General features: G+C 43.5%; 1 protein-coding gene and 1 long non-coding RNA gene across 3 annotated transcripts in view; both read right to left on the bottom strand.

Annotated features, from left to right (window-relative positions):
- Window positions 1-229: 229 nt before the first annotated feature.
- LOC126981530 (uncharacterized) lies at window positions 230-15,574 on the bottom strand. 2 transcript variants are annotated; one of them, XR_007733984.1, is made up of 3 exons: window positions 15,365-15,520; window positions 10,904-11,932; window positions 230-252 (listed from the first exon to the last, which is right to left on the bottom strand). It is a non-coding gene; the product is annotated as an uncharacterized LOC126981530 (long non-coding RNA). The 2 variants fall into 2 exon arrangements; XR_007733985.1 differs by lacking the exon at window positions 230-252 and having other exon boundaries at window positions 10,903-11,932; window positions 15,365-15,574.
- A 594-nt stretch (window positions 15,575-16,168) lies between these two features.
- Window positions 16,169-23,638, bottom strand: part of LOC126981523 (bone morphogenetic protein receptor type-2-like) — a 92,174-nt gene continuing 84,704 nt past the window's right edge. Inside the window, exon 11 of the mRNA XM_050832712.1 lies at window positions 16,169-23,518. Coding sequence (XP_050688669.1) covers window positions 22,071-23,518 — 1,448 coding nt within the window. The 3' untranslated portion in view covers window positions 16,169-22,070. The remainder of the gene's footprint in view (window positions 23,519-23,638) is intronic.

Raw genomic sequence — 23,638 nt, 5'->3', positions numbered from 1 at the left:
GTTTTTTTTCCACTTCCTTACTTTTTTATCCTCACTTTTTAACTTATTCCAATTTGTTTTACTAATAATGCTCAGTTGTTGTTTTTTCACACTCACTCTTCTATCCCGACTCGAACATGGTTATCATCAGCTTTTCCTTCTTTCGCATTTTTTGTTGTCTTCCTCAAACACGTGTAAGCAATCTTCCCTAATGTTACATCCTTCAGCCATCCCCCAACACCGGCTCCGTGTCCCCTGCTGCGTGACGGCCGCCTGCAGGAACGAGGAAGGAAATGGCAAGGCTCCGTCGCCGGCAGGAAGGAGGCACAATAGCTGCAGAAGGAGGAGGAGGAGGGAGGGGGGGGGGGAGAGGCAGAGCGATGGAAGAGGGGAGGAAGTGAAGCTGTATGGGTATCTCCGTGTGTGTGTACCCAACCCTCAGCGGGACACACACACACACACACACACACACACACACACACACACACACACACAGGGCCTCCGCCACATACACATGCACCCACTTGAGCATATACCAGCACACACACACACACACACACACACACACACACACACACACACACACACACACACACACACACACACACACACACACATACAAACAAAGAAACATCCGCCTCTGCCGCCCGGAAACAGCATAACACATGATCTGCTCCTCGCTTCGTCACACACAAGAACGAAGAGATTTATTTTTTTATGTGTTTACGTTTTCTTAAGTTTTGCTCCTCCTGCGTCGGCCGCGGTATGATCGGTATGAGAGAGAGAGAGAGAGAGAGAGAGAGAGAGAGAGAGAATCAACACCAATATAATAACTTGGACCAATGCATATCACTAACACGTCTCTCATCCGCCTCCCTTGCTTCTTCTCCTCCTTTTGCTTTCTCTTTCTCCTCCTCTTCCTCTGGTTCCTCTTCCTCCTTCTCTCCCTCTTCCACCTTCCCCATTATTCGTCAGATTTCTTCCAATCTTCCTTCTCCTTTGTTTCCTTTTTCTCCTCTTCCTTCCCTTCCTCCTTCTCCTGTCCCTCTTCCACCCCCACCCCCCCACTCTCTCTCTCTCTCTCTCTCTCTCTCTCCATTATTCAGATTCCTTTCATTCTTCCTCCATTCCCATCCATCATTTTCCCTCTCTTCTTTTATCTTTCATCCCCTCTTCACTCTCCTTCATGCCCCTTCAGACTTCTTTCCTCGCACTCTTCATTCATCCCTTCTTATCCCTCCTCCCTCCCTTTTTGTTTTTCTCTCTCTCTCTCTTCATTTTTATTTATCTCTTTCTATACCACTTCTATCCCTATCTATCCTTCCTCTCGATCGTCTCCCTCTTTTCATCTCCCATCCTTCTTTTCTTGTGTATCCTTCTCTTCTCCTTCATTATATCGATCATTCAACCATTCACTGTTAAGCTTACATCCCTATCTATCCTTCTCTTCATCTTTTCTCATCTCCCTCTTCTTATGTTCCTCTTCTCATCTCCATGTCCTCATCTCTCCGTTCTCGTCTCCCCGTTCTCGTCTCCCCGTTCTCGTCTCCCCGTTCTCGTCTCCCCGTTCTCGTCTCCCCGTTCTCGTCTCCCTCTTATCCTCTGCCTGTCCTCATCTCCCTGTCCTCATCTTCCTCTTTACATCCTTGTACATCCTTATGTGTTATCATTCCACCACCACCACCACCATCACCGCCGCCGCCAGGGTGCACTGCTGAGCTGGTTAGAACCTGCCCGTGTTTTGTTAGTCAAGTGAGCCTCGTCCTGACTTGGAGCCAGAATCTGAGGCCCACGAAGCGAAAACGTCATGAATACAGACTGCCGGCGAGCGAGAAATATGTTTTGCTTGTGTTTCAACTTTTTCTTTTCTAATTTACAGGGAGCTGAAGCTGTGTGAAGTTACGGAACACACACACACACACACACACACACACACACACACATCACCACCTCCACCACCACACCACAACCACAAAACCACCACACCACAGCACAACCAGAACATCAAAACAAAAGAAATACTAATCCTCTTTTATCAACATTACAATTCTACTGAAGCACCGAACAAGAAGACAAGGCGATTACAAAGTGTTCTCTGGCCGCGAGTGAGAGAGTTGAAGCCTCTATAACACGCTCAGACCCTCCTCCCTCCCTCGGCACCCCCAGAACGTGATCAGGCGAATAAACACAAGAATTAAGAATATAAATGAGAGAAGTCTTTACTCTTATACATATTTGTCATCTCGAGTGTATTTTGCTTCTCCTTTGTAATTTCTAAGGTGGAGGAGGAGGAGGAGGAGGAGGAGGAGGAGGCAGTAGTATTGTTTTAATTTTAGTATTTGTACCGATGGAGCAAGTACAAAAAGGAGACAGATAAGAAAGGGAAGAGGAGGAGAGGGAGAGGAGGAAGAGAGCGTGTGTTTATGTATTTGTGTGCATGTGTATGTGTGTGTGTGCGTGTGTGTGTGTGCTCACGCGAGACCCAAAGACAACATAAGCCAAATCTATCACGTCATCAATAAGAATAAGAATATAAACCCAATAAAAGAATCATTAACACAATAAGCATTAATGAAGGATAAAACAACAACGCGCATCTCATTAGTAACATCAATAGTTTTCTCTTCTTGACGAGGCACGTTTGTTGGTATTATTCTCCTCATCGCTTATAAAGGTTAGGAAAGCGGCGCATGACCTCCTCCCTCGATTTCTCTGACCACACTGAGGATTCTTAAACATATCAGAACCCATCCTCACATATTTGACAAGCCTCTCATGGGTGTTTGGGTCCTGTCTATGGGTAGTTTTATGACCGTGATGGTAGTTTGACCCTTCTGTACCATGAACTTTAAAAACAACACTCATTAGAACCCATTTGATCCCCTTTTTGACCTTTGGAAATAGTTTAACCCTTCTTCTGTACCATGAACTTAAAAATTCACTCGTTAGAACCCAGTTGATCCCCTTTTTGACTTTTGGAAATAGTTTAACCCTTCTTCTGTACCATGAACTTAAAAATTCATTCGTTAGAACCCAGTTGATCCCCTTTTTGACTTTTGGAAATAGTTTAACCCTTCTTCTGTACCATGAACTTAAAAATTCACTCGTTAGAACCCATTTGATCCCCTTTTTTGACCTTTGGAAATAGTTTAACCCTTCTTCTGTACCATGAACTTAAAAATTCATTCGTTAGAACCCAGTTGATCCCCTTTTTGACTTTTGGAAATAGTTTAACCCTTCTTCTGTACCATGAACTTAAAAATTCACTCGTTAGAACCCAGTTGATCCCCTTTTTGACTTTTGGAAATAGTTTAACCCTTCTTCTGTACCATGAACTTAAAAATTCACTCGTTAGAACCCAGTTGATCCCCTTTTTGACTTTTGGAAATAGTTTAACCCTTCTTCTGTACCATGAACTTAAAAATTCACTCATTAGAACCCAGTTGATCCCCTTTTTTGACCTTTGGAAATAGATGTTGTGAGGGATGGAAGCGTCTGTGAATACCAACCCGAATGTCGAATGAATGCCTACCGGGGGCGAGTGAGCAGCGATTCCAATGATATATGGGCCATTGATTCTTCAGTCTTACCTTAAACAGACCATTCCTATTCACACACAAGATTATTCCCATTCCCGTTGTTATGAAGGCGATCAATTCTTCCGTCGTACCTTTAACTAGATCATTCCTACTCAAATTAAATCATATTCTCCCATTCCTGTTCCCAAGAAGTCCAGAGAGAGGCCGCTTTGGAATATTACCTTCTGGCTCATGGATTTGATGTGAAGTTTAAGTAAGGGTGGTCGTAGTAGTAGTAGTAGTAGTAGTAGTGGTGGTGACTTTGTTAATATTCACTACTTTTTCTTGTCCATTTCCGTTATGTGTTCATCTGGCAACAGTGTCATGCGCGTGGTGAAACTGCGAACGTAACGCTGTTTTCACGACAAATACGTATGATTTCACTGACCAGCAGCTGCCGATGATTAGGTGGTACAGCTGTATCAACACACACACACACACACACACACACACACACACACACACACACACACACACACACACACACACACACACACACGAGGTTGTTAAGTACGTTCTCTCCACGGTATTACCAACTTTTCTTTTATGTGGACCTCTTCCTTTGCATCTACCAACAACCTTCTCCATTCCAACACATACAGTAACGAAATCCTAACATCCCCAGTGTCCTAAGGCTAATATCCACACCATCCACATATCAACATTGGCCACTCTACTTGCATTCACATTCACTTCAAACCTGACAACCACATTTTCATAGCCTTCCATCTCTATCCATCCTTTCCTCATTATCTCCCTCCTTATATCCTTGCATCTTTCTCTTCTCTGTATCCTTTCACTCATCCCTTATCCTCGTATCCATTCTTACAGCCTTAAGGCCCAGTCACACTGACTTTACGACCTACTGACGACCTCCCGCGACCCGCAGGTCGCAGGAGGTCTCACATGGTTGTGCGTGCGATCGTCATGTGTCTCCGTCTGCCGTGCGACCGAAAATGCTGTGATCTCAGGCTCACATCCACTATCCACATACCACCATTGCCGCTCCACCACCAGACACACTACTCCAACATGCCCCCATCCACATACGTAGCCCCAACATCAAACGCTGCACATATATAAAACAAAGCACGTGCATGCATACAAACACCATACATAAAAGAAAACAAACCAAGAAAATAACACGCTTTTGGTTAACGTGACATACACTTTCCACAAGCCCGCATCTCTCCACCCCAAGGCACAACAATACTCCAACTTATCCACTGGCGTGTCTTGTCTGAACCAGCGGAGGGAAGAGAAAACAGAGGTGGAGGAAAGTGAGAGTGGAGAAAGTCGCAAAGTCTCCACTCCACTTTTTGTCTCCGCCGCTAACTTCTCCCTTCCTGTCTTTCCTTTGCCTTTCCCTCGCTTCCCTCCCTCTTTCTCTCTCTCCTGCACTGAGGGAAGGAGGAGAGAAAACTAAGAGGTGGAGGAAAGTGAGAGTGGAGTAAGTCCAAAAATCTCCACTCCACTTCTTGCCTCCACTTCTAACTTCTCCCTTCCTCTGTCTTTCCTCTGCCGTTCCCTCGCTTCCCTCCCTCTTTCTCTCTCCTATACAGTGAGGAAAAGGAGGAGAGAAAGCTGAGAAGTGGAGGAAAGTGAGTGGAGAAAGCCGTCTACCTCCACTTCTTACATCCACCGCTAGCTTCTCTCTCTTCCTCTGTCTTTTCTCCCTCTCTTTCTCTCTCTTTCACCGGATCAGTGGAGGGAGGGAGAGAGAAAACTGGGTGGTGGAGGAAAGTGAGAGTGGAGAAAGCCCCACAATCTCCACTTCTCTCTTCCTCTGTCTCTCCCTCCCTACCTCAGCTTGCCTTTCTCTTCCTTCTCTCTCTCCTACCTCGAATCAGTGGAGGGAGGAAGAGATAAAACTGAGAGGAGGAGGAAAGTGAGAGGAGAGAAAGCCGTACAATCTCCAATTCTCTCTTCCTCTGTCTCTCCCTCCCTATCTCACCTTGCCTTTCTCTTCCTTCTCTCCCTCCCTCTGTTTCCTACCTCGAATCAGTGGAGGGAGGAAGAGACAAAACTGGGAGATGGTGGAAAGTGAGAGTGGAGAAAGTCGAATAACCTCCACTACTTGCCTCCACCGTTAGCTTTTCCCTCCCTCTCTCTCTCTCCCATCCTTCCTTGCCTCATCCTCCCTCTCCCTCCCTCCTGTCTCCTACACACGCGCGCCCTTGACAGACTGGATCCGCCCCGGGCATAAGACGGCGTGAGATCCGACTCGGTTTGCCGTTTGCTCATCTCCAGCATAAAAGGATTCGACCCTCTCCTCCCAATGCGCATTACCTGTTTGTTAGAGAAGAGCGGAGACTTGTTATCTGTACCCCGGAAGCGCTGAGGTGTTTAAAGCCCCAAGAAGACTTTTGTTGATCCTAAATTTAAAAGGACTCAACCCTCTTTTCTTACTATGTGTATCCTTTACGTGTTTATTGAAGGATAACTCAGACGCGTTATCTATACTCCGGATGCACTAAGTTATTTATAGCTCCAAAGTAGACTTGCGCGTGTGTTAATCCTAAACTTAAAAAGAATTCAACACTCTCCCTCCATGCGTTACGAGTATGTTGAGGAAGAGGTCAGACTTGTTCTGTGCTCCGGAAGCGATAAGGTATTTAAAGCTCCATCCAACTAGACAACTTTAATTCATCCTAAACTTAAAAAGGACTCAACCCCCTCTCTCCCTCTCTCTCTTCCTTCTCTATGCATTATCTGTTGATTAAAGGAAAGGTCAGACTGGTTATCTATACTCCGGAGGCGATAAGGTGTTTAAAGCTCCAACTAGATTTGCTTTTTGTTCATCCTAAATTTTGATAAGGTCTCAGTCCCCTCTCTCCCTCTCTCTCTTCCTTCTCTATGCATTACCTATTGATTTAAGGAAAGGTCAGACTGGTTATCTATACTCCGGAAGCGATAAGGTATTTAAACTTCCAAACAAGACTCGACTCTCTTGTTCTCCTTCTCTATGCATTTCCTGTTGACTAGAGGACAGGTGAGTGTTGTCATCTATACACCTGTTGCGCAGAGGTATCTGGAGCTATAAACTAGACGTGCCTTTTGTTGATCCTAAGTTTAACAGGACTCAACCCTCATCACACCTTATCTATTTCTTAAAGGTGTGAGCTGTCTTCTCTACGTCAGGTGAGTCAGGGTGTTGAGGTCGAGCTGCGTGTTTCCAGGTAACATGTGCGGCGTAATGTCTGCCTTCCGGAGTGAAAATTGTTAAGTCTATGGGAGGTTAGGAAGCTCAAGGTGACGGCGGTGAGATGGGAGGTTGTGTGTGTAATTATGGGAGTGTGAGGGAAGGCCAAGAGTAGTACGATGGAGGTACACACACACACACACACACACACACACACACACACACACACACACACACACACACACACACACACACACACACATACACACACACACACACACACACACACACACACACACACACACACACACACACAGGATAAGGGAAATAGCTATGGCAGATCATAAATATATTAGTATCCCATTTCTCCGAGGCAGCCAGACCATCACATTGAAAAGAAAAAAAAGCCTTCCTTGTATATTCTTCCCTTTACCTCTCCTTTTCATCAATATTTTTTTCTCCCCTTTTCATTTCTTTAGCTTCCTTTCCTCACCTTTTAATACCCTGTCTTTGCCTTTCCTTTTCTTCTCTATTCTTTAGTTTTCCTTCTCTCTTCTTCCATTTCCTTTCCTTCCCTTCCCTACCCTTTAGAATCCTTCATGTTCCACTCTTTTCCTTTCCTTCCCTTTATCATCCTTCACATTCCACTCTTTTCCTTCCCTTCCCTTTATCATCCTTCACATTCCACTCTTTTCCTTCCCTTCCCTTTATCATCCTTCACATTCCACTCTTTTCCTTCCCTTCCCTTTATCATCCTTCACATTCCACTCTTTTCCTTCCCTTCCCTTTGACATCCTTTACGTTTCACTCGTCTTTCCCTGCCCTTTCCTTTCCTTAACCTTCAATTTCCTTCCTTTCCTCCTCCTTGACTGAGACAACAACGGAAAGAAAACAAGACAACAACAACAACAACAACACAAGAACAACGAAAGCAACCGCCGGAAAAAAACAAGCGAGGAGGCGACGATGATGATGACGATGATGAAGACGACGACGAGGACACCAGCGGTCGGTTAGCCGGTGAGGCGTAGAAAAGCGGCAACACGCAAACCAGTGCGGCATAATTATCAGTAACGAGGACGAGGACGAGGACGAGGACGATGGGGCGTGGTAAGGTAAAATAAGGTGTGGCAAGGTAAGGTAAGGTAAGATCAGGTAAAGTAAGGTGATGTAAGGTAGGATGTGGCAAGGTACGGTAAGGTAAGGAAAAGTAAGGCAAGGTAAGATGAGGTAAGGTGAGCTAACGTAATGTAAAGTAAGGTATGGTATAGGAAGGTGTCGTGAGGTGAGGCAAGGCAAGGCAAGGTAAGGTAAGGTAAAGAAAGGTAAGGTAAGATAAGGTAAATTAAGGTAAAATAAGGTAAAGGAAGATGATGTAAGGTAGGGTGTGGCAAGGTAAGGTGATGTAAGGTAGGGTGTGGCAAGGTAAGGTAAAGTAAGGAAGAGTTAGGTAAGGGAAGGCAAGGTAAGATGAGGTAAGGTAAACTAACGTAATGTAAAGTAAGGTAGAGTAAGGTATGGTGTAGGAATGTGACGTGAGGTAAGGTAAGGTGTGGTAAGGTAAGGTAAGGTAAGGTAACGTAAGGTAAGGTGTGGTAAGGTAAGGAAAGGTAAGGTAAGGTACTATGGTAAAGTAAGGTATGGGCAGGTAAAGTGAGGTTAAGTGAGGTTAAGTGAGGTGTGGTACGTAAAGGTAAGGAAAAGAAAGGCAAGGTAAGATGACGTAAGGTAAGCCAAGGAAAGGAAAGGCAGGGCAAGGTGTAGAAAGGTAAGGAGGCATGGTCAGATAAGATGAGATGAGGTACGGTAAGGTAAGGTAAGGCAAGGTAAGGTAAGGTAAGGTAAGGCAAGGTAAGGTGTGGAAAGGTAAGGTAAGGCACTATGGTAAAGTAAGGTATGGGCAGGTAAAGTGAGTTTAAGTGAGGTGTGGTACGTAAAGGTAAGGTAAAGCAAGGTCAGGTAAGGTGGGGAACTGGTATCACGTGAGGCAACAAAATTAAGCTTCTTGTGGTATTTCCGAGACCCCGTGTTATGGGATAAACCATGGAGGGATAAACCCAAGACACTGGTTCCGTGCTTTTTTGTTTTTAGATGAGAGAGAGAGAGAGAGAGAGAGAGAGAGAGAGAGAGAGAGAGAGAGAGAGAGAGAGAGAAAAGAAATAAAAAATAAAAAAGAAATTGAATAAAAAATAAAAAGAAGAAAAGGAAAGAAAAGAACGAAAAAGAGAAAACGAAAGAAAGAAAGGAAGGAAGGAAGAAAAAAAGAAAGAAGAAACAGAAAGCAACACCAACACTCGAAAAAACAAAACAAAAAAAAATAACAAACCAACAAGCTGAGGACGATCGAGAGAGAATCCTTCATCTTCATCTCACTCCCTTGTCCTCCCTTTCCATCCCTCCCTCGTCTTCTCATTCCCAACGTGACTTGTTTTCTCTTCCCAGCCCATCTTTCCCTCGCCTAATGTCACCTTTGGCCTGGAATCGCAAGTCTCTGAGTCTCGGTGATGAGCGTGAGGCGAGGGATTGGAGGAGACGCGAGGGAGAGTTATACATGCATGACGCGACCTCACATTCTTTTTCTTACCATGAGAGAGAGAGAGAGAGAGAGAGAGAGAGAGAGAGAGAGAGAGAGAGAGAGAATAAAAAGGTCCATGACTGTGATTATGTGTTGTTTAGAAACTATATAAACCTCTTCGTGTATTCCTCTCCTTGTATGTTCGTCGGGGAAGAAAGGAGAGACATTAAAGGGAAAGGAAAGGAAAGCAAAGGGAAAGGTATTGAAGGCTAATTAAGTGAAAGGAAGACAAGGAAATGGAAGTGAAGGAATGTATTGCCTAATTTGGGCTGGACAGGTGGGGCCAAATCTTTATCAATATGCTGAGACAGAGGATACTTATCAAATCAAAATAATCGCGTGAACTATTTTCTCTTACTCTTTGTATCATGCGCTTACACACTCATACCCATCCCACAGTTAAACACACACACACACACACACACACACACACACACACACACACACACACACACACACACACACACACACACACACACACACACACACACACACACACACACACACACACACACACACACACACATGGGCAGTCTCCCTTGACCCGTGCCCCTGTCCACCCAGCAGCGAGTGGGTACCGGGTGTCAGGCAGGGGTTGTGCCCCGCATCCCGGGTGGTGGTCCGGCTCCTGCAATGGCGGGTAACTCAAGGGTGCAAACCCAGATCCCCAAACCCGGCCTCGGCCAAACAAGCAGTAATGCAAACAAACAAGGATCTACAAAAATGAAGCAAGGGAAGTCGAAAGACAAAAATGAAAGTCGTAGGACACACACACTCAGGTCAATGCAGTCAGCCAGCCAGCCAGCATGACCCGCCCCTCGCTCGGCCTTACATCACTGAGCCCCGCCAACAAAAGCAACAAACTGACCCTCCGCACTGATACCCTCGCTAAGTGGATGTATATCGACTGCCCCGCCCTCTTTACCCTCCTCGCCCCACTGCCCCGCCCTCCTCGTCCTGCCCACCACACCGCCTCGTCTCTACTCGTCGAAATGTCTCACGCACCAAGCCATCCTTCCCTATCTTTCCTCGTTGTGCCATCTCTGTTGTAACCGTACATTAGAGGGCAATAAAATATCGGTATCAATATCATATCTCCCTCCGTTCTGATCCCACCCCGTCCCCTCCCTCCATGCCCCGTCTCTCCCTCGTCTTGCCCTGTTTAACCCTTTAAGCTTGCCCTGTCTTGAAAATGCCCCGTCTCTCCGTCTTGCCCCATACCGACGTCTTGCATTATTTAACCCTTTGAGCTTGCCCGTCTTGCCTTTGTTTTGGCTCCTGCCCCTGTCTTGCCTTTCTCAACTCCTTTACCACCACAACCTCGTTTCCCTCCTTGCCCCGCCTTGCCCCCAGACCCTCCAGCATATTTTTCAGCTGCATCAAGGTTCAGCACGCCGCCCGGTTTTGGTTAGGTTGGGTTAGGTTACATTAGGTAAGATGAAGCTAAAATCATGTGGTTAATTTTTACCGGGGAATACGCTGATAATAATTAGAAGAGGATTACGTAGTTAGTGTGTGAGCTACGACGCGCCTGTCACCCACGGCTCAACAGCTCGTGGAGACGCCCATCATGCATACACTTAAGGAATATGCAACCCGCCACCACCACCACCACCACCACCGCCTTACCTTGCTATCGCAGACGTCATACTCGTCGTCCTGGGCCACGGGCTTGTAGCGGTGGGGCTGCAGCAGCATGGTCATCGTCCAGCCGCCGCCCCGCCCCACTGATGCTGCTGACGAGGTGCCACTCATCTCGGGTGTCACAGGCGGCCGCTGGGCAGGTCAGGACAGGAAGTGCGCCATGAGGTACTGAGAATCGCACTCTTGACTTCCTCGCCCCCCGGAGCCTTCAGTACACAGGGACGAGGTAGCTTTCCCGCGCCCACTTGTTCTTCGCCTCTACTAGTTTGTTTCCTTCCTAAAATACGACTAGTTTTCAAGCAATAAAACTTTCCTTACGGTAAGATTCTTCGTGTATATGTTGTGTTCTAAGATTGTGTGGTTTCCTTTGCAATTAATAGACTGTTCGGTAACGGTTGTTTGAGGAGTTTATTGCCGGGTAGTAGACACTTAACTACCACTTAATATAATGCGCTAATTAGAATCTTTATAGGTGAGTCAGCAGGAACTCTTAAAACTCACACTTTCAATTAACCTTAATAGCACTTTTATCTTCACAGCCACAGAATAGGAATACACGTTTTTCAAGTCTTCGCCACGTTCCTTCACCCGCACAAGCTGTACAGACGAAGCTCAGTGAGGGACGGCGGGGAGTGACTAGTTCAGTTCACCACCAAATACAGACTCGTGCAGCGCCAGTGAAGACTCGCTCTAATTATCCCTTGTAACTATGTGCTTGAGGAGGAGACGCGGGAGAGGAGGAAGAGAGGGAACTGGGGGGAGGACTGGAGGCTGGGCGCAGTTCACTTCATATTACAGCTTCTACACTTTCACTTCGCAACACACGGCACACGGCCAACACACAAGTCATCCAACAGTTCCCAGGTCAGTCAGTCAGCCAGCAAGACAGACAGACACCCCCGTTCCACACCACGGCACAACAGCCACAGCACAAGTTCAAACTACCATAACAGTCTGCGCGCGCTCTGGTGGTGCCATCTGCCGGCCTTGAGTCCTCAGGAGTTTCTTTTCTTCCTGTAATGTGAAAAGTTATCAGCATTAATTAATTTTGCCTGCGCGTCCCCTAATGCCTGTGAAAATGTTGACTCTAAGCATGGAACGTCTGTGGGTGTGATGTGCTGGTGTTTGTTGTAATACTTTCGAAATATTGACAGACCTTAACACATTTCTATCAACAACAACAATAACAACAGTGGGTTATCTGCACATTCAAGCCCAAATACGGACATTTTTTTTACTACTACTGAGCTTGTGGGTGCTGTCAAATATTGAGTAAATCTTTCACAACATTTAACAACCTTTCACAGCTCAAGAAATAGTAAAAAAAATAATCCAACAGTGACAGGTAAGTGTGTTCGGATATTCACTTTATTTTCCATGACACCACTTTTAGTCTTTTTCGTTTGGGTTCCTTTCACATAAAAGAACTGTATAAAAAGAAACCTTATGTGACCTAGAAAAGAAACAGGTATTTTCAAAGTTTATTTTTATTATCGCGGCAAGTTCAAGCTTTTTCTTACGTACGTTCTTGCCTGGAAAGCCGAACAGGTATGAAATAATTATATATATACTCGTAGGTCTCTCTCTCTCTCTCTCTCTCTCTCTCTCTCTCTCTCTCTCTCTGGAAAGTCGAACAGGTATGAAATAATTATAAATACTCGTAGGTCTCTCTCTCTCTCTCTCTCTCTCTCTCTCTCTCTCTCTCTCTCTCTCTCTCTCACCTTGAAAACTAACCAGGTATTCCCCCTAAAGAGAAAAACACTAATATTACTTTAAGCTCACCTCTCTTCATATTCACCTACACAAAACTTTTCTTTTTTCCGTTTTTTACCCCTTTTTAACATGCCATCTCATCTCAAAATCAAAGCGCCTGGTAACCTTGAGAATGATGATACGGGTGTTCCTCCGCAAAAATTAAGATCCTCCTTATAATACAATAAAGTCACTCTACCTTTTTTTTAGCATACCCAAGTGTCCACCACCAACCATTACACCGCAACGCACCAGTTTTCCCTTTAGCTTTTTTTCTTCATAATCAGCTTCAGCCACGACCACGTCCCTACTTATGCGCTCAACCAAGAAAATAATGACAACCTGGATACCTGTTTATTGCAATGTCCGGATTTAGCAGTACAGTAACGCCTCTATAATGCAGGAAACACTGTGATAATATTTCTTGCATTATAGAGATTTTACTATAATATTTCTTGCATTCACATCCGAAACTGATCTCTCTTCTGTCCATTCATTTCTGTTTCCTTTTATAGGGGCAGTGTTTAGCGGTTTTTTTTTCTTTTTTTGTCGCTATTATCTTTTTTGCCCTTGAGTTGCTTCCTTAACTGTTAAAATATATATGTAAAGATCTAACTATAATGATAAATCTGGGCATTACAATATATTCTGAATCACGTGTGTATGTGACAGGAAACACGGCCGATCTAATGGAAATAATTCTCGATCACATCCAAACGAGACAAGTTAAGACTCGGCGCTCAGTCACCACCACCACCACAAGACTCCGGTGTGGCGGTAAACCTCCTCCCCCAGATTTGGTTTGTCAGGGCTTTGTTTACATACATAGGGTGGATGAATTTCGACACGGTACCGTATCTTTTGTCGGGATCCGTCCCACCCAAATTTATTTATATTTTTATAAAAGTAAATGAAATCAACAATCACTCTTTTCTTCTTTTGACATGTTCCGCTTTTCATCGTTTTTTAGGTCCTCCTTGGCACTTTTCTACACTTAGATGCTTTATCAAGTTACTCTCTGATAGTAAAGATTGGGCTCCGAGATGCGCAGATCAGGAAGGGGTGAACAAAAACAGAAGGATGAGCCTCACACCGACGCTCGGTTCCACGGCTCGCCCCTCACTCATCAACAGCTGAACCCCTCCCATCCCCGCCCCTCTCACACTCAGGGCTTCAAACTGACACCACCATCAACACCGCCAACACTACCACCCCATTACCACGTGCATGTCAGCCTACTTAGAAGCCTCAGTACCACCGCGAGCCAGTCCCATCACCACCACCACCACCACCGCATGTCAGCCTCTTATTAACCCGGTAGCTGCGGGGGTCATGTTACTTAGGTTAGGTTAGGTTAGATTAAGTTAAAGGCCCCTCTAAGTAAAATAATGAGAAAGAATCATCACTCACGCACACCATTTCATAATATATATCAACGCATGTGTGAGCAGTTTATGCATCATCTATTTTGGGGTTTATATCATGACAGAAATTTGGCCGTCGATGCTACCGGGTTAAGAGAGGAAGTCACGGTACATCCACGTGTTTGTGCCTCATTGAATTAGAAGCACACCACCACCACCACCACGGCCCCTGCATTGCAACACCACTGTCATCACCTCCAACACCACGACGACCACCAGCACCATTACACCACAACGCACAGGTCTTCCCCTCCTCCTCCTCCTCTTGGCATCAATTATCACGAGTTTATTTCATGAATAGTAAGTCCCCTGTATCAGCGACATTCCTTTTCACTGTTTTCACCACGTCGAGACACCGTGTTTCCGCTGTGTGTGTGTGTGTGTGTGTGTGTGTGCGATGAGTAACACATGTAACACCATTATTACCACCAACACTGGCATCAACAACAACACATACTACATCTATCTGTCTGTCTATCTCACTTCATGTCGCTACAGATGATACCTTCTCAGTATTGTCCTTCACAACCCTCATATGCTCTAACAATTCCTTAACTACTACTACTACTACTATTACTACTACTACTCACGTACGGTTGTCATTATTCTATAGTCCATATTATTAGCGTTTCATTCAGTGTTCTCCCTCTACTATATACTTGTCTCTCTCCGTCTGAATGTTGATCTCAGAGGAATGCAAACTATAACACCTTCTAGGACGGCTCATTTAGAACACTTGACTAGGAGACACAACATATATGGAAGCAATGATCACCACCACTGGTAACAGCATCAGTAACTTCGACACTAACTCGCGATATCTCTGGTTTTGTTGCTGCTGTTGTTCCTGTCTGCATAAGAAAACGAGTGACATTTGCAAACAGCCAAGCATCTCTCCACGCAGGCCACACTGATCACGCCTGTTCTTGCGTCATACCGGCCACTAATGTCACAGGGGTGGAACTTTGATTAAAAAATGCCGCAACCACTCACCCCCCCCCCCCACACACACACACCACTGACACACTACCATTGACCTACCACCACCACCGCCACCACTGACTTTTTCTTTTCATCAATTTCTACTTCACTCTTGTTCTGTGGCATCTTTTTACATACACTCACTGGTGGATTGTGGTTTCTGTTTGTGCATGTATTTATATCAAAGAGTAATGACGTCACTGGTGTAGTCGCTTTGACCTCTCAACTGTAGAGCGATATGGAAAGTGTGGCGGAGAAATGGGGTGGGGTGAGCGGCAGCGAGACTCACCGTGGCTGGAGGAGCGCGGCGTACCTCCCCATTCACTGTCCACTGTTGCACTGACTTGATTTGACTCTGCTGGTTGACTCCATCCTCGCTGGCCCAGACGGTGACTCAATGACCAACGTTGCAGGGTGTCTTTTTTTTTCCTGTTTAAAACTAGCTTAGTACCACCAAGAAGTAACAGGTAAAGGTAAAGTGGGGAGCACACGCTATAGCTGCGCGTGACGGCGGTGCACAACTCCGTCCCATTGGCCTATACAAATTATCATGCGGTAATCTTTTGATGTCAGGATTCGTTTGCAGGTATGAGATGAAACTGCGCTTCGTTTGTTGTCTCGAATGGAGGTTCAAACTTGTAACCTCCTCCCTCCCCCCCCCTTTTTTTTGGCGGGGGTGTCGAATGCAGGCGATGCTTCGAACACAGTGGTTTCGAGGCTTTGTGTGTGTCGAGGGGATCAACGGCCTAAAGTGATGATGCGGCCCAGGCAAAAATAATGTTGTAAAATTAGTGCCACCTGTAGAGCTTCTAGTAAGTTGCAACGATGTATATGTGTGACGTTTACCTGTCTCATTTTATACCTGATAATCAAAACAGAAAAAGAAAAGAAAAAAAAATGAAAAGTAGAATAGTAGCACATTCCTAAGGCAAAATAGTACTCTTTCTCATCTCTGTGTACTACTTAAACCTTTTTCACTGTGTTGAAGATCGTACCGGTGGACAGCACGTGGGTCTGGGCTACTACTTAACTAAGGGTGCTCGGGGGTGCTGGTGCAGGTATGGCAAGATCATGTGTCACAGAAAGAGGCGGCTGCAGTTCGTCTCATTTATTCAATATTCTTTTACATAGGCTGGAAAATAAGCGAGCAAGGCCAATAGTAATGAAACACCGAGGAATTACCAGCGGAAGGTTTTGCCAACACTGATGACTCAAGCTTTTGAGTTGTGCATAAGTCATACCTCCGAGGACATTGGCAAATGCCTTGCTTCCACTGACATGATGCGTGCCTCCAGATACATTGTGCTCACACCTTCTGTTGCCTTCAGTAACTGTGTTCTGGACAAGTTGCTACAATGTACAGGCCATTATAGCACTGATGTTGGACAGGTAGATTTGCTTAATATGCTAAATATGGTAAATACAGACATATTATATATATGCCAAAACTAAACCTTCATGTAACAGGCAGACTATTTCAGAGCAATGTTTGATCTAGTCCCTGTAACTGAATTGCCAAACACTTGGAAACGATGGTTATTCCACATAAAAGCGACGAGGCAGACGAGTGCTGGTGAGGTGCAGTAAGCTGCGAGATTTGCCCAAGCAATAAATTAGACTGCCCATTTTGAGAAAAAAAAAAAAAATGAAAGCCTTTACACTAAAGTTACAAAATTAATAACATAAGAGTATTGTTTTCATTATGGAATTAATTTTCTCCTTTTCTTCTCTAAGCTTAACCTATTTAACTGATGCAATATCATCCACCTGTATCAAGGGTTACATTGCAAGTGATGTGTGTGTGTGTGTGTGTGTGTGTGTGTGTGTGTGTGTGTGTGTGTGTGTGTGTAACTTAGCAGTCTCTATTATCAAGTTACAAGGTAACTGATACAAGACAAATCAAAAGAAACATTAACAAGTCTGTAGGCCAAGAGGCCATCACAGCCCTGATGCCTTCAGCACAGAGTGGTGAAGGAAGGTAAGAGGAGTATACATGAACAATACTACAAAGCGGACTTCTATTCCCAGTTACAAGTAACATGCTTCACCCCAGAGTACATGTGACACTGCTATGATTCCTTAATGTCCACACTGACATTTGCATAGTTTCCTCAAGTCTTGGTCCAGCTGACTGCTGGAACTACACTGTGAATCAAACACATGTAGCCTCAATGAATTTAGACAAAGCACTGGGATACTTGTTTGGATTAGTTCAAAATAAACATGGCTTTATTGTTAACATATGATGTAGGTTACTAAGTTTCACACACTAGTGTTACTATTGTGGGCACAGCCATTGACTCCTCTAGGAAGGGCCAACAAACATGGTCTAAGTGGTACATGTTTAAATATCAAACTCTGCACTTAACAGTGTACAGTCTACAGTATGCTGACCCTATTACATGGGGATGAGTTCAAGGAGTCTACGACGGGTGTCTGGGAGTCAGAATATCACATCCACACCCAGCGAACAGCTCCATGCACCAAAAGAAACAAACAAGTGGTAAGATCACAGTACATACGCTGCAGCTTTGTGATCCTACACAAAGTAAATAAGCCACATGGACTGGATATACAGCAACAGAACCCTTAACATATGCTGAAATGGATAACTTTATACATGATGCTCTCCATCCAAAAAAAAAAGGAGGCAGACCTAATTCAGTATTCACGCAGTTATCTACAATGACAAACTTAAGAACATACTATCGGTACAACATGGAGAAAAAATCAATGCATGAAATTGCCAAACTGTCAAAACATAAAATATGCAGTTCAGTTCATGACTGTGTACAAGGATTCCAAATGAAATTCCAACTACTAATTTTATGAAAGGAAGTATTATTTAAAATTAATATGACTAAATATGAACCCTATAGTACTCTTTGGCTGCTGGGGTTAAGTCAATCAATGCAAACTGTGTTATCTGGGATGTTTTGGGTGACCAAGAATACCTTCACATGAATGCTCTGTTAAAGAATAGAAAATTACAACTCAAATTATCAGCCACATTTAATTTTTAATGAATTAAGAAAAAACTTTTGTGTTAATTCCAGCTGAGCACATGCACATAAAAATTCCTATGTCATTGAAAACCCTTTATGGAAAATACCACTTTCTCGCACCTTGATTCAGAACTTCAAAAAGAGTGTTTCGTAGGAATCAGTCACATCGAATTGCTGCAGAAAACTCATTTGCTTCTTCAAGCAGCTTCTATACGTATAATACAGAGTCTATGTCATGCCAATAAAAATGTGTGATATCAAGAACTCAAAGCATCCAGAGTTTTGTCCATACCACGTGGTGTGCAGGGTTCAGGGTCACAAGCAAGCAAGAGCTACATTACCAGGGAGTGGATTGTTTGTAACTTTTAGTACGTCCATTGCCGGAAGCAACAATTTTTTTAACTTAACAGTAAAATAAATATACTTAACAAAAAATATTTAATATAGAGCCTTCAAGCCACAATGAAAAAGTATGATGGTTGCCATCTTTGACTTCAGTGAGTGTGACTACTGGAGGTGCTCCCCACCCTGGGGAGACTCTGTGACTGGGTCAACCCTCCTTCCTTCCTCTCAAACTGTTGACGACTGGTCTTTCAGACACAAAAAAAAAGGGAATTTGTTAATAAACAAAGATGTATGTATTTATTATCATGCTCTGTTATTTATTGAAATAAAAATATCTGAATACATGATTTTAGCAGTATATGCAGTAACACTACCGTCTCAGAGCTTGCAATCTTCAGTCAGTCAGTCTTAGTTGCTCATGGAAGCCCATCCCTTCATCCCATTCATAATTTACTGCCCACATTCATACTATGGCACCATTAGGTGGTTATCACACAAATTCAATACATAGATTATTTTCAAGCATTGCAACATATATATACAAATATATGCCTATTTGATACACACTATCTCCTTATTTTGGCTTCTCCAGCTTTTCATCTTATACTTAATAATTTGAGTAAAAACCCACCTACTCAAAACACTTTAGCCTTGTATGAGAACAAATATTTCCCTCCCAAGAAAACCGCAGTTTCCCAGCAGATAACGTCCCTGCTGCCAGCGCTCAACACTTAGAAAATAGGGATATGATTAGTAAGTGAGATCTTTTAGGAATTTCATGCATATGCCTCTCTGCTTTGTAAACTGGACATACTATAAAGAAAAGAAAATGTGAAACGAAAGCAATTATATATGATACACATCAAGCTAAAAACCATATGGTAATAAAATGTTTACTTTTTCTTCAAAACTTTGTAAAGTGACACTGACCTTGTGTGTCTGGCACACACACACACACACACAAGAGATGCTGCCAATTTGTCACTTGCAGAATATTTCAATACATTTCAAACTATCACAGAAACATAAGTGTAGTGTATACAATGTTGGAAAACTTCAGCTACTTGGTTCCAAAAAAGATTGTCTGTAGTGCAAGTTCAAAGAAAAGACAAATGTTATGTCAAGGGAACACTCAGTATAAAGCTCTTCCTCCATATTCTCTGCATTCTGTTTAAGATAATTTTAAGATATAAAAATGGCTATAAATATGTCAGCTTAGAGATTGATATTCTCTCTTCATCAAACTTTTGAACACTTGCATTGGACAGTTCATTTATCAAGGTAACCTTATGTTTCACTTGTTATCAAGGTAAGTACCTTTAGGTCACCTGGGGCTTGGGTGCCCAGAGAGGCAGCTTCAGGCAACCACCGTCTACGTCGCTGCCAAGCTTAAACATCACACTAAACGAAGCTTCAGCTCAGTAGCATCTGATTTAGAAATTATGCATTTCTAATTAGGGAAGTTAGATGGAACCTTTATGCTATTTATAATGCAAAATTTTTAGTGATAGACTTTTTTCATTAACTAACCTGACCTGGGCTCTTTTTTTGATGCATGAAGCGCAATGTTTCATAATATGTTAAAAGTTACCCTCACCGCAGCTTTTCAATCAATTGCTACAACATTTGGGTTGAACAGCTTGCAGCATTAATGGGCATTTCAGTTCTCTGTCCCTCTTTGTTAAATCAAGTGGAAATGATTTTAAGAGAACTGTTCAGTAACCAATTTCAAATTGTCACCCCTTGGGTTTGCAGTTCATTGGTTTTGCTCAGATGTTTCACTTTTGTAATCTGTGGTCTTACAGGGCAACAACTGGAATTACATAATTACACCATAAAACCTTTACAACTCCTGAATGTAACATTAACAATTACCATGTAACACTGCACAGTAATGAGGTAAAACCTATACTAGCAAGGCAACTAGGCACATTAACACTTAAAGAAATACTGAACACTTCATAGGCAAGCACTCTCTCTCTAAGAGGAAAAGAAATTGTGGCAATAAGATTAATTCCACAGCATGTAAAAATTAGGGAAAATAAATCCCATTTGCTCCAGCCTTCTACCACAGACGTCCTGGCAGCTGGGATGTTCAAATACTCTTGTGGTGATTAACCAACAAACTAAAACAAGTGACGTGCTGCCATTCCAGTTGTTACGGTGAAACTTGGGCCGCCTTCACCTCAACCATGAATAAATATGGGATTCAATCATCAGTGAGATTTAAGAATTTGTTGATTTTTTTTCTTGCAGTTTCTTTCAGAAATTTTTAATATTATTGTAAATGATGACTGAATATTTTCTTGTAAACAGAAGTGACTACTTTTACAAGGATATTTTTCTTGTTTGACCAGGTTTAATTTTCCAGCAATGTTTACATTTACCACTAAACAAAAAGCAAAACAAAAGCTAGACATTCACAAGGTGTAGTTTGACAGATGCTCATTCCAAAGCCGCATTGGTTACACGCAGTCCTAACACAGCATCCTCCACTTTTCCCTTCACCGTGCATAACACAAGTAGTCGTTCCTGTACCTCAAACATTGGTTACCAGTTACCTGTGGAAATTTCATTATTGTACAAATTACATCACCCTTGCATTCCCCTCGGTGAGCCTTCTGTGTTGTCACCTGATCTAATGTAGACCTATCCTCCTATATCTTCATTCAGTATATCACAATAAACCTCTGTTTGCAGTACTTATGCTATAAATAATATAAAAAAATGCTTCTGCAACATATAATACACAAATGGCATCCCTGGTGTTCGTTCATATTAGCACTACCATAAAAATAGGAAATAATTAAAAATTGCACTTTATCTCATTTAACAGAATTCAATCCAGCAAAAAAAAAAAAAAAAAAAAAGAGGGGGGGGGGGGGGTTGCTTCACATTGTTAAAGGATAATTGAACATATATTAACCAATAAAATCTACTCTTCAAATCTGCATCAATATCCAATATACACAGTAACAACATAAATTAACCAAATTACAAGACTCTTAATACTGATTATAAAATGTTGCATCCTGCTGGCCTAGCGCTGCGCTGCTCTGACTGAGTGGTCCCTGTACCTCCCCGGCTGATGGAAATATAATTCAGCAGAGACTAGAATGGTTACACCCTCCAAGCATTAGACTCTGAAAACACATATGCTTACAATAGTCAAATATTATTGATCTTATGTGTGAATTTCCACAAACCAAAAATTTAAATTATATTGCATAAGAATAGTCTCACTAACAAACTGGATGGCAACACTGCTTCCTTGGAGACTGTGAAAGTAACATTAAAAGTACAAAGAGGTGGCTCATGGAACCTTTAAGAAATATTGAGTGACAAGCTGCTAACATATAATACATGATGAACAAAAATATCTTGAAAAAGGCTCAAAACATAAAATGAGATATTTTTTCAATTTCATACATTGGCAGCATAATACAGTGTCCACTTCATTTGGAATATTTAGTGTAATCACATTATCTCTACAGGGACAATGCCTGTGAGAATATATATATCACCAAATTTCTGACATACTATATCAGAAAACTTAACACTCCAGCTTTGTAGAAAGCCCATCTATAAGTTGAGATCTCCTTCAGGAGCACATTTCTCTTAATATTACAATTCCGTTTATCATATTCACAGAACCCCGATTGTTTGAGGATTTGGTTGAGTGCATGAGAAGGTCAGCTCCTGCCCAAGCAAGCCGTGAATACCCTCCCGACTACTAGCTCTGCTGCCGCTGCCGCTGCTGCTACTGCTGACTGTACTAGCTACTTTGGAGCATCTCAGGGAAGTTGCACTGTTGTTCTGAGAAGATGCTGATGAAACAACTACACTACTGGTGAGGAAAGGCTGCTGCTGTTGTCCTCCTAAAGCGTTGATGTGAAGGGGAAGGGAGTGGGAGAGGCCGTCATCAAGGTGACGCACAGCCTTAGACGCCGCACTCCTCTCTCCCTCGTTGCAGCCCATGATGCGGTCATCATACAGTGAAAGACGAGGGTTCATGGGTCTTCGGGGAGTCTTCACGCGATGCTTGGCTTTCCTGAGGGGCGGGGATTCTTCCACCTCGGGAGCAGAATCTGTCACTCTACTTTCCATGTCCTGATCGTCATGCTCTACTAGAGGATTTGTTTCTTGCTCAACAGCCTTATTTACGGAACTTTTCTGTGACCTGTCTGGGAGGATAAGCGTCGTTGGTCTCTTTAACTTCTCACAGGAATTATCACTATCAACAAAACTTACACTATTCTCACTGGATTTGTTAAGTCCACTATCCTTTGATCCTTGTCTTGACCTAATGATGGGTGCAAATCCATTCTGAAGATGCAACTTTGCAATCCCAATCTCAGTCTCTGAAGTGTAGTTGGGGAGTCCAGATTGCTGAGAGTTAAGTGCATGGTTCGGGGAGATCACAGTGTGGGGGCCTCCATTGGTGAGGAGCACCTCGGTCTGGAGTGGGAGATGGGAGGATGTTATAGCTACTGATTGTGTTGCTGGCAGGGGCGTGGGTGGCTCTGAGAGGCTGCTGCTGGTGGGGGTGATGAGGATCTCCTGGCGCTCTTCGTCCTCCGCGTTGTGGTGGCGGCGGCGAGGGATGAGGGACTTCAGTCGGTCCTCCCAAGCGCTGCGCCATCTCTTCCAGGAGCTCCCCTTCAAGGCCTTGCGGTTATCAAGGTTCTCTTCTTGCATTACTGTGTTATTTCGCTTTGGCTGATTGTCAATGGAGTGGACTTCATTCTGTAAGTAAGGTATTGGCGGGACCAGGGTGGGGGGAGGCAGGGTTGGACGTGGCTGTGACACAACATTGGCAGTGTTGGAGTGTCCGTTCAATAAGGGCATCAACTGTTCATTAGTAAGTCCATGGGACTCTATGGCATGCTGAACATCTATAAGATTAGCAGCATTTATGGTATTTATAGAATTTATGTCATTGGACTTGAGATGATCTATAAGAATATTGCCAGAAACACTAATTTCTTGAGGCATTTCTCTAATCAAGTTGCGCTCCATGCAGGGGTTGCGGCCCTGGTGGGGCTGGAGGGGGGGGATCAGAGGCTGCAGGGTCCCAATCAGATGATTTTTGGCTGAAAATGAAGAAAGAAAAACCAATAATGAAATTGTTTATCTTAGGACCTTACTCATAATCAATACAGTAAGTGAGGATTGATACTCGTTTCTGAAGCTGGAATTCTTTATCTGGAGGT

Source organism: Eriocheir sinensis, chromosome 48, assembly GCF_024679095.1.
Source record: "Eriocheir sinensis breed Jianghai 21 chromosome 48, ASM2467909v1, whole genome shotgun sequence".
Taxonomy (NCBI): Eukaryota; Metazoa; Arthropoda; class Malacostraca; order Decapoda; family Varunidae; genus Eriocheir; species Eriocheir sinensis.
This window is presented reverse-complemented; position numbering and strand designations above follow the sequence as displayed.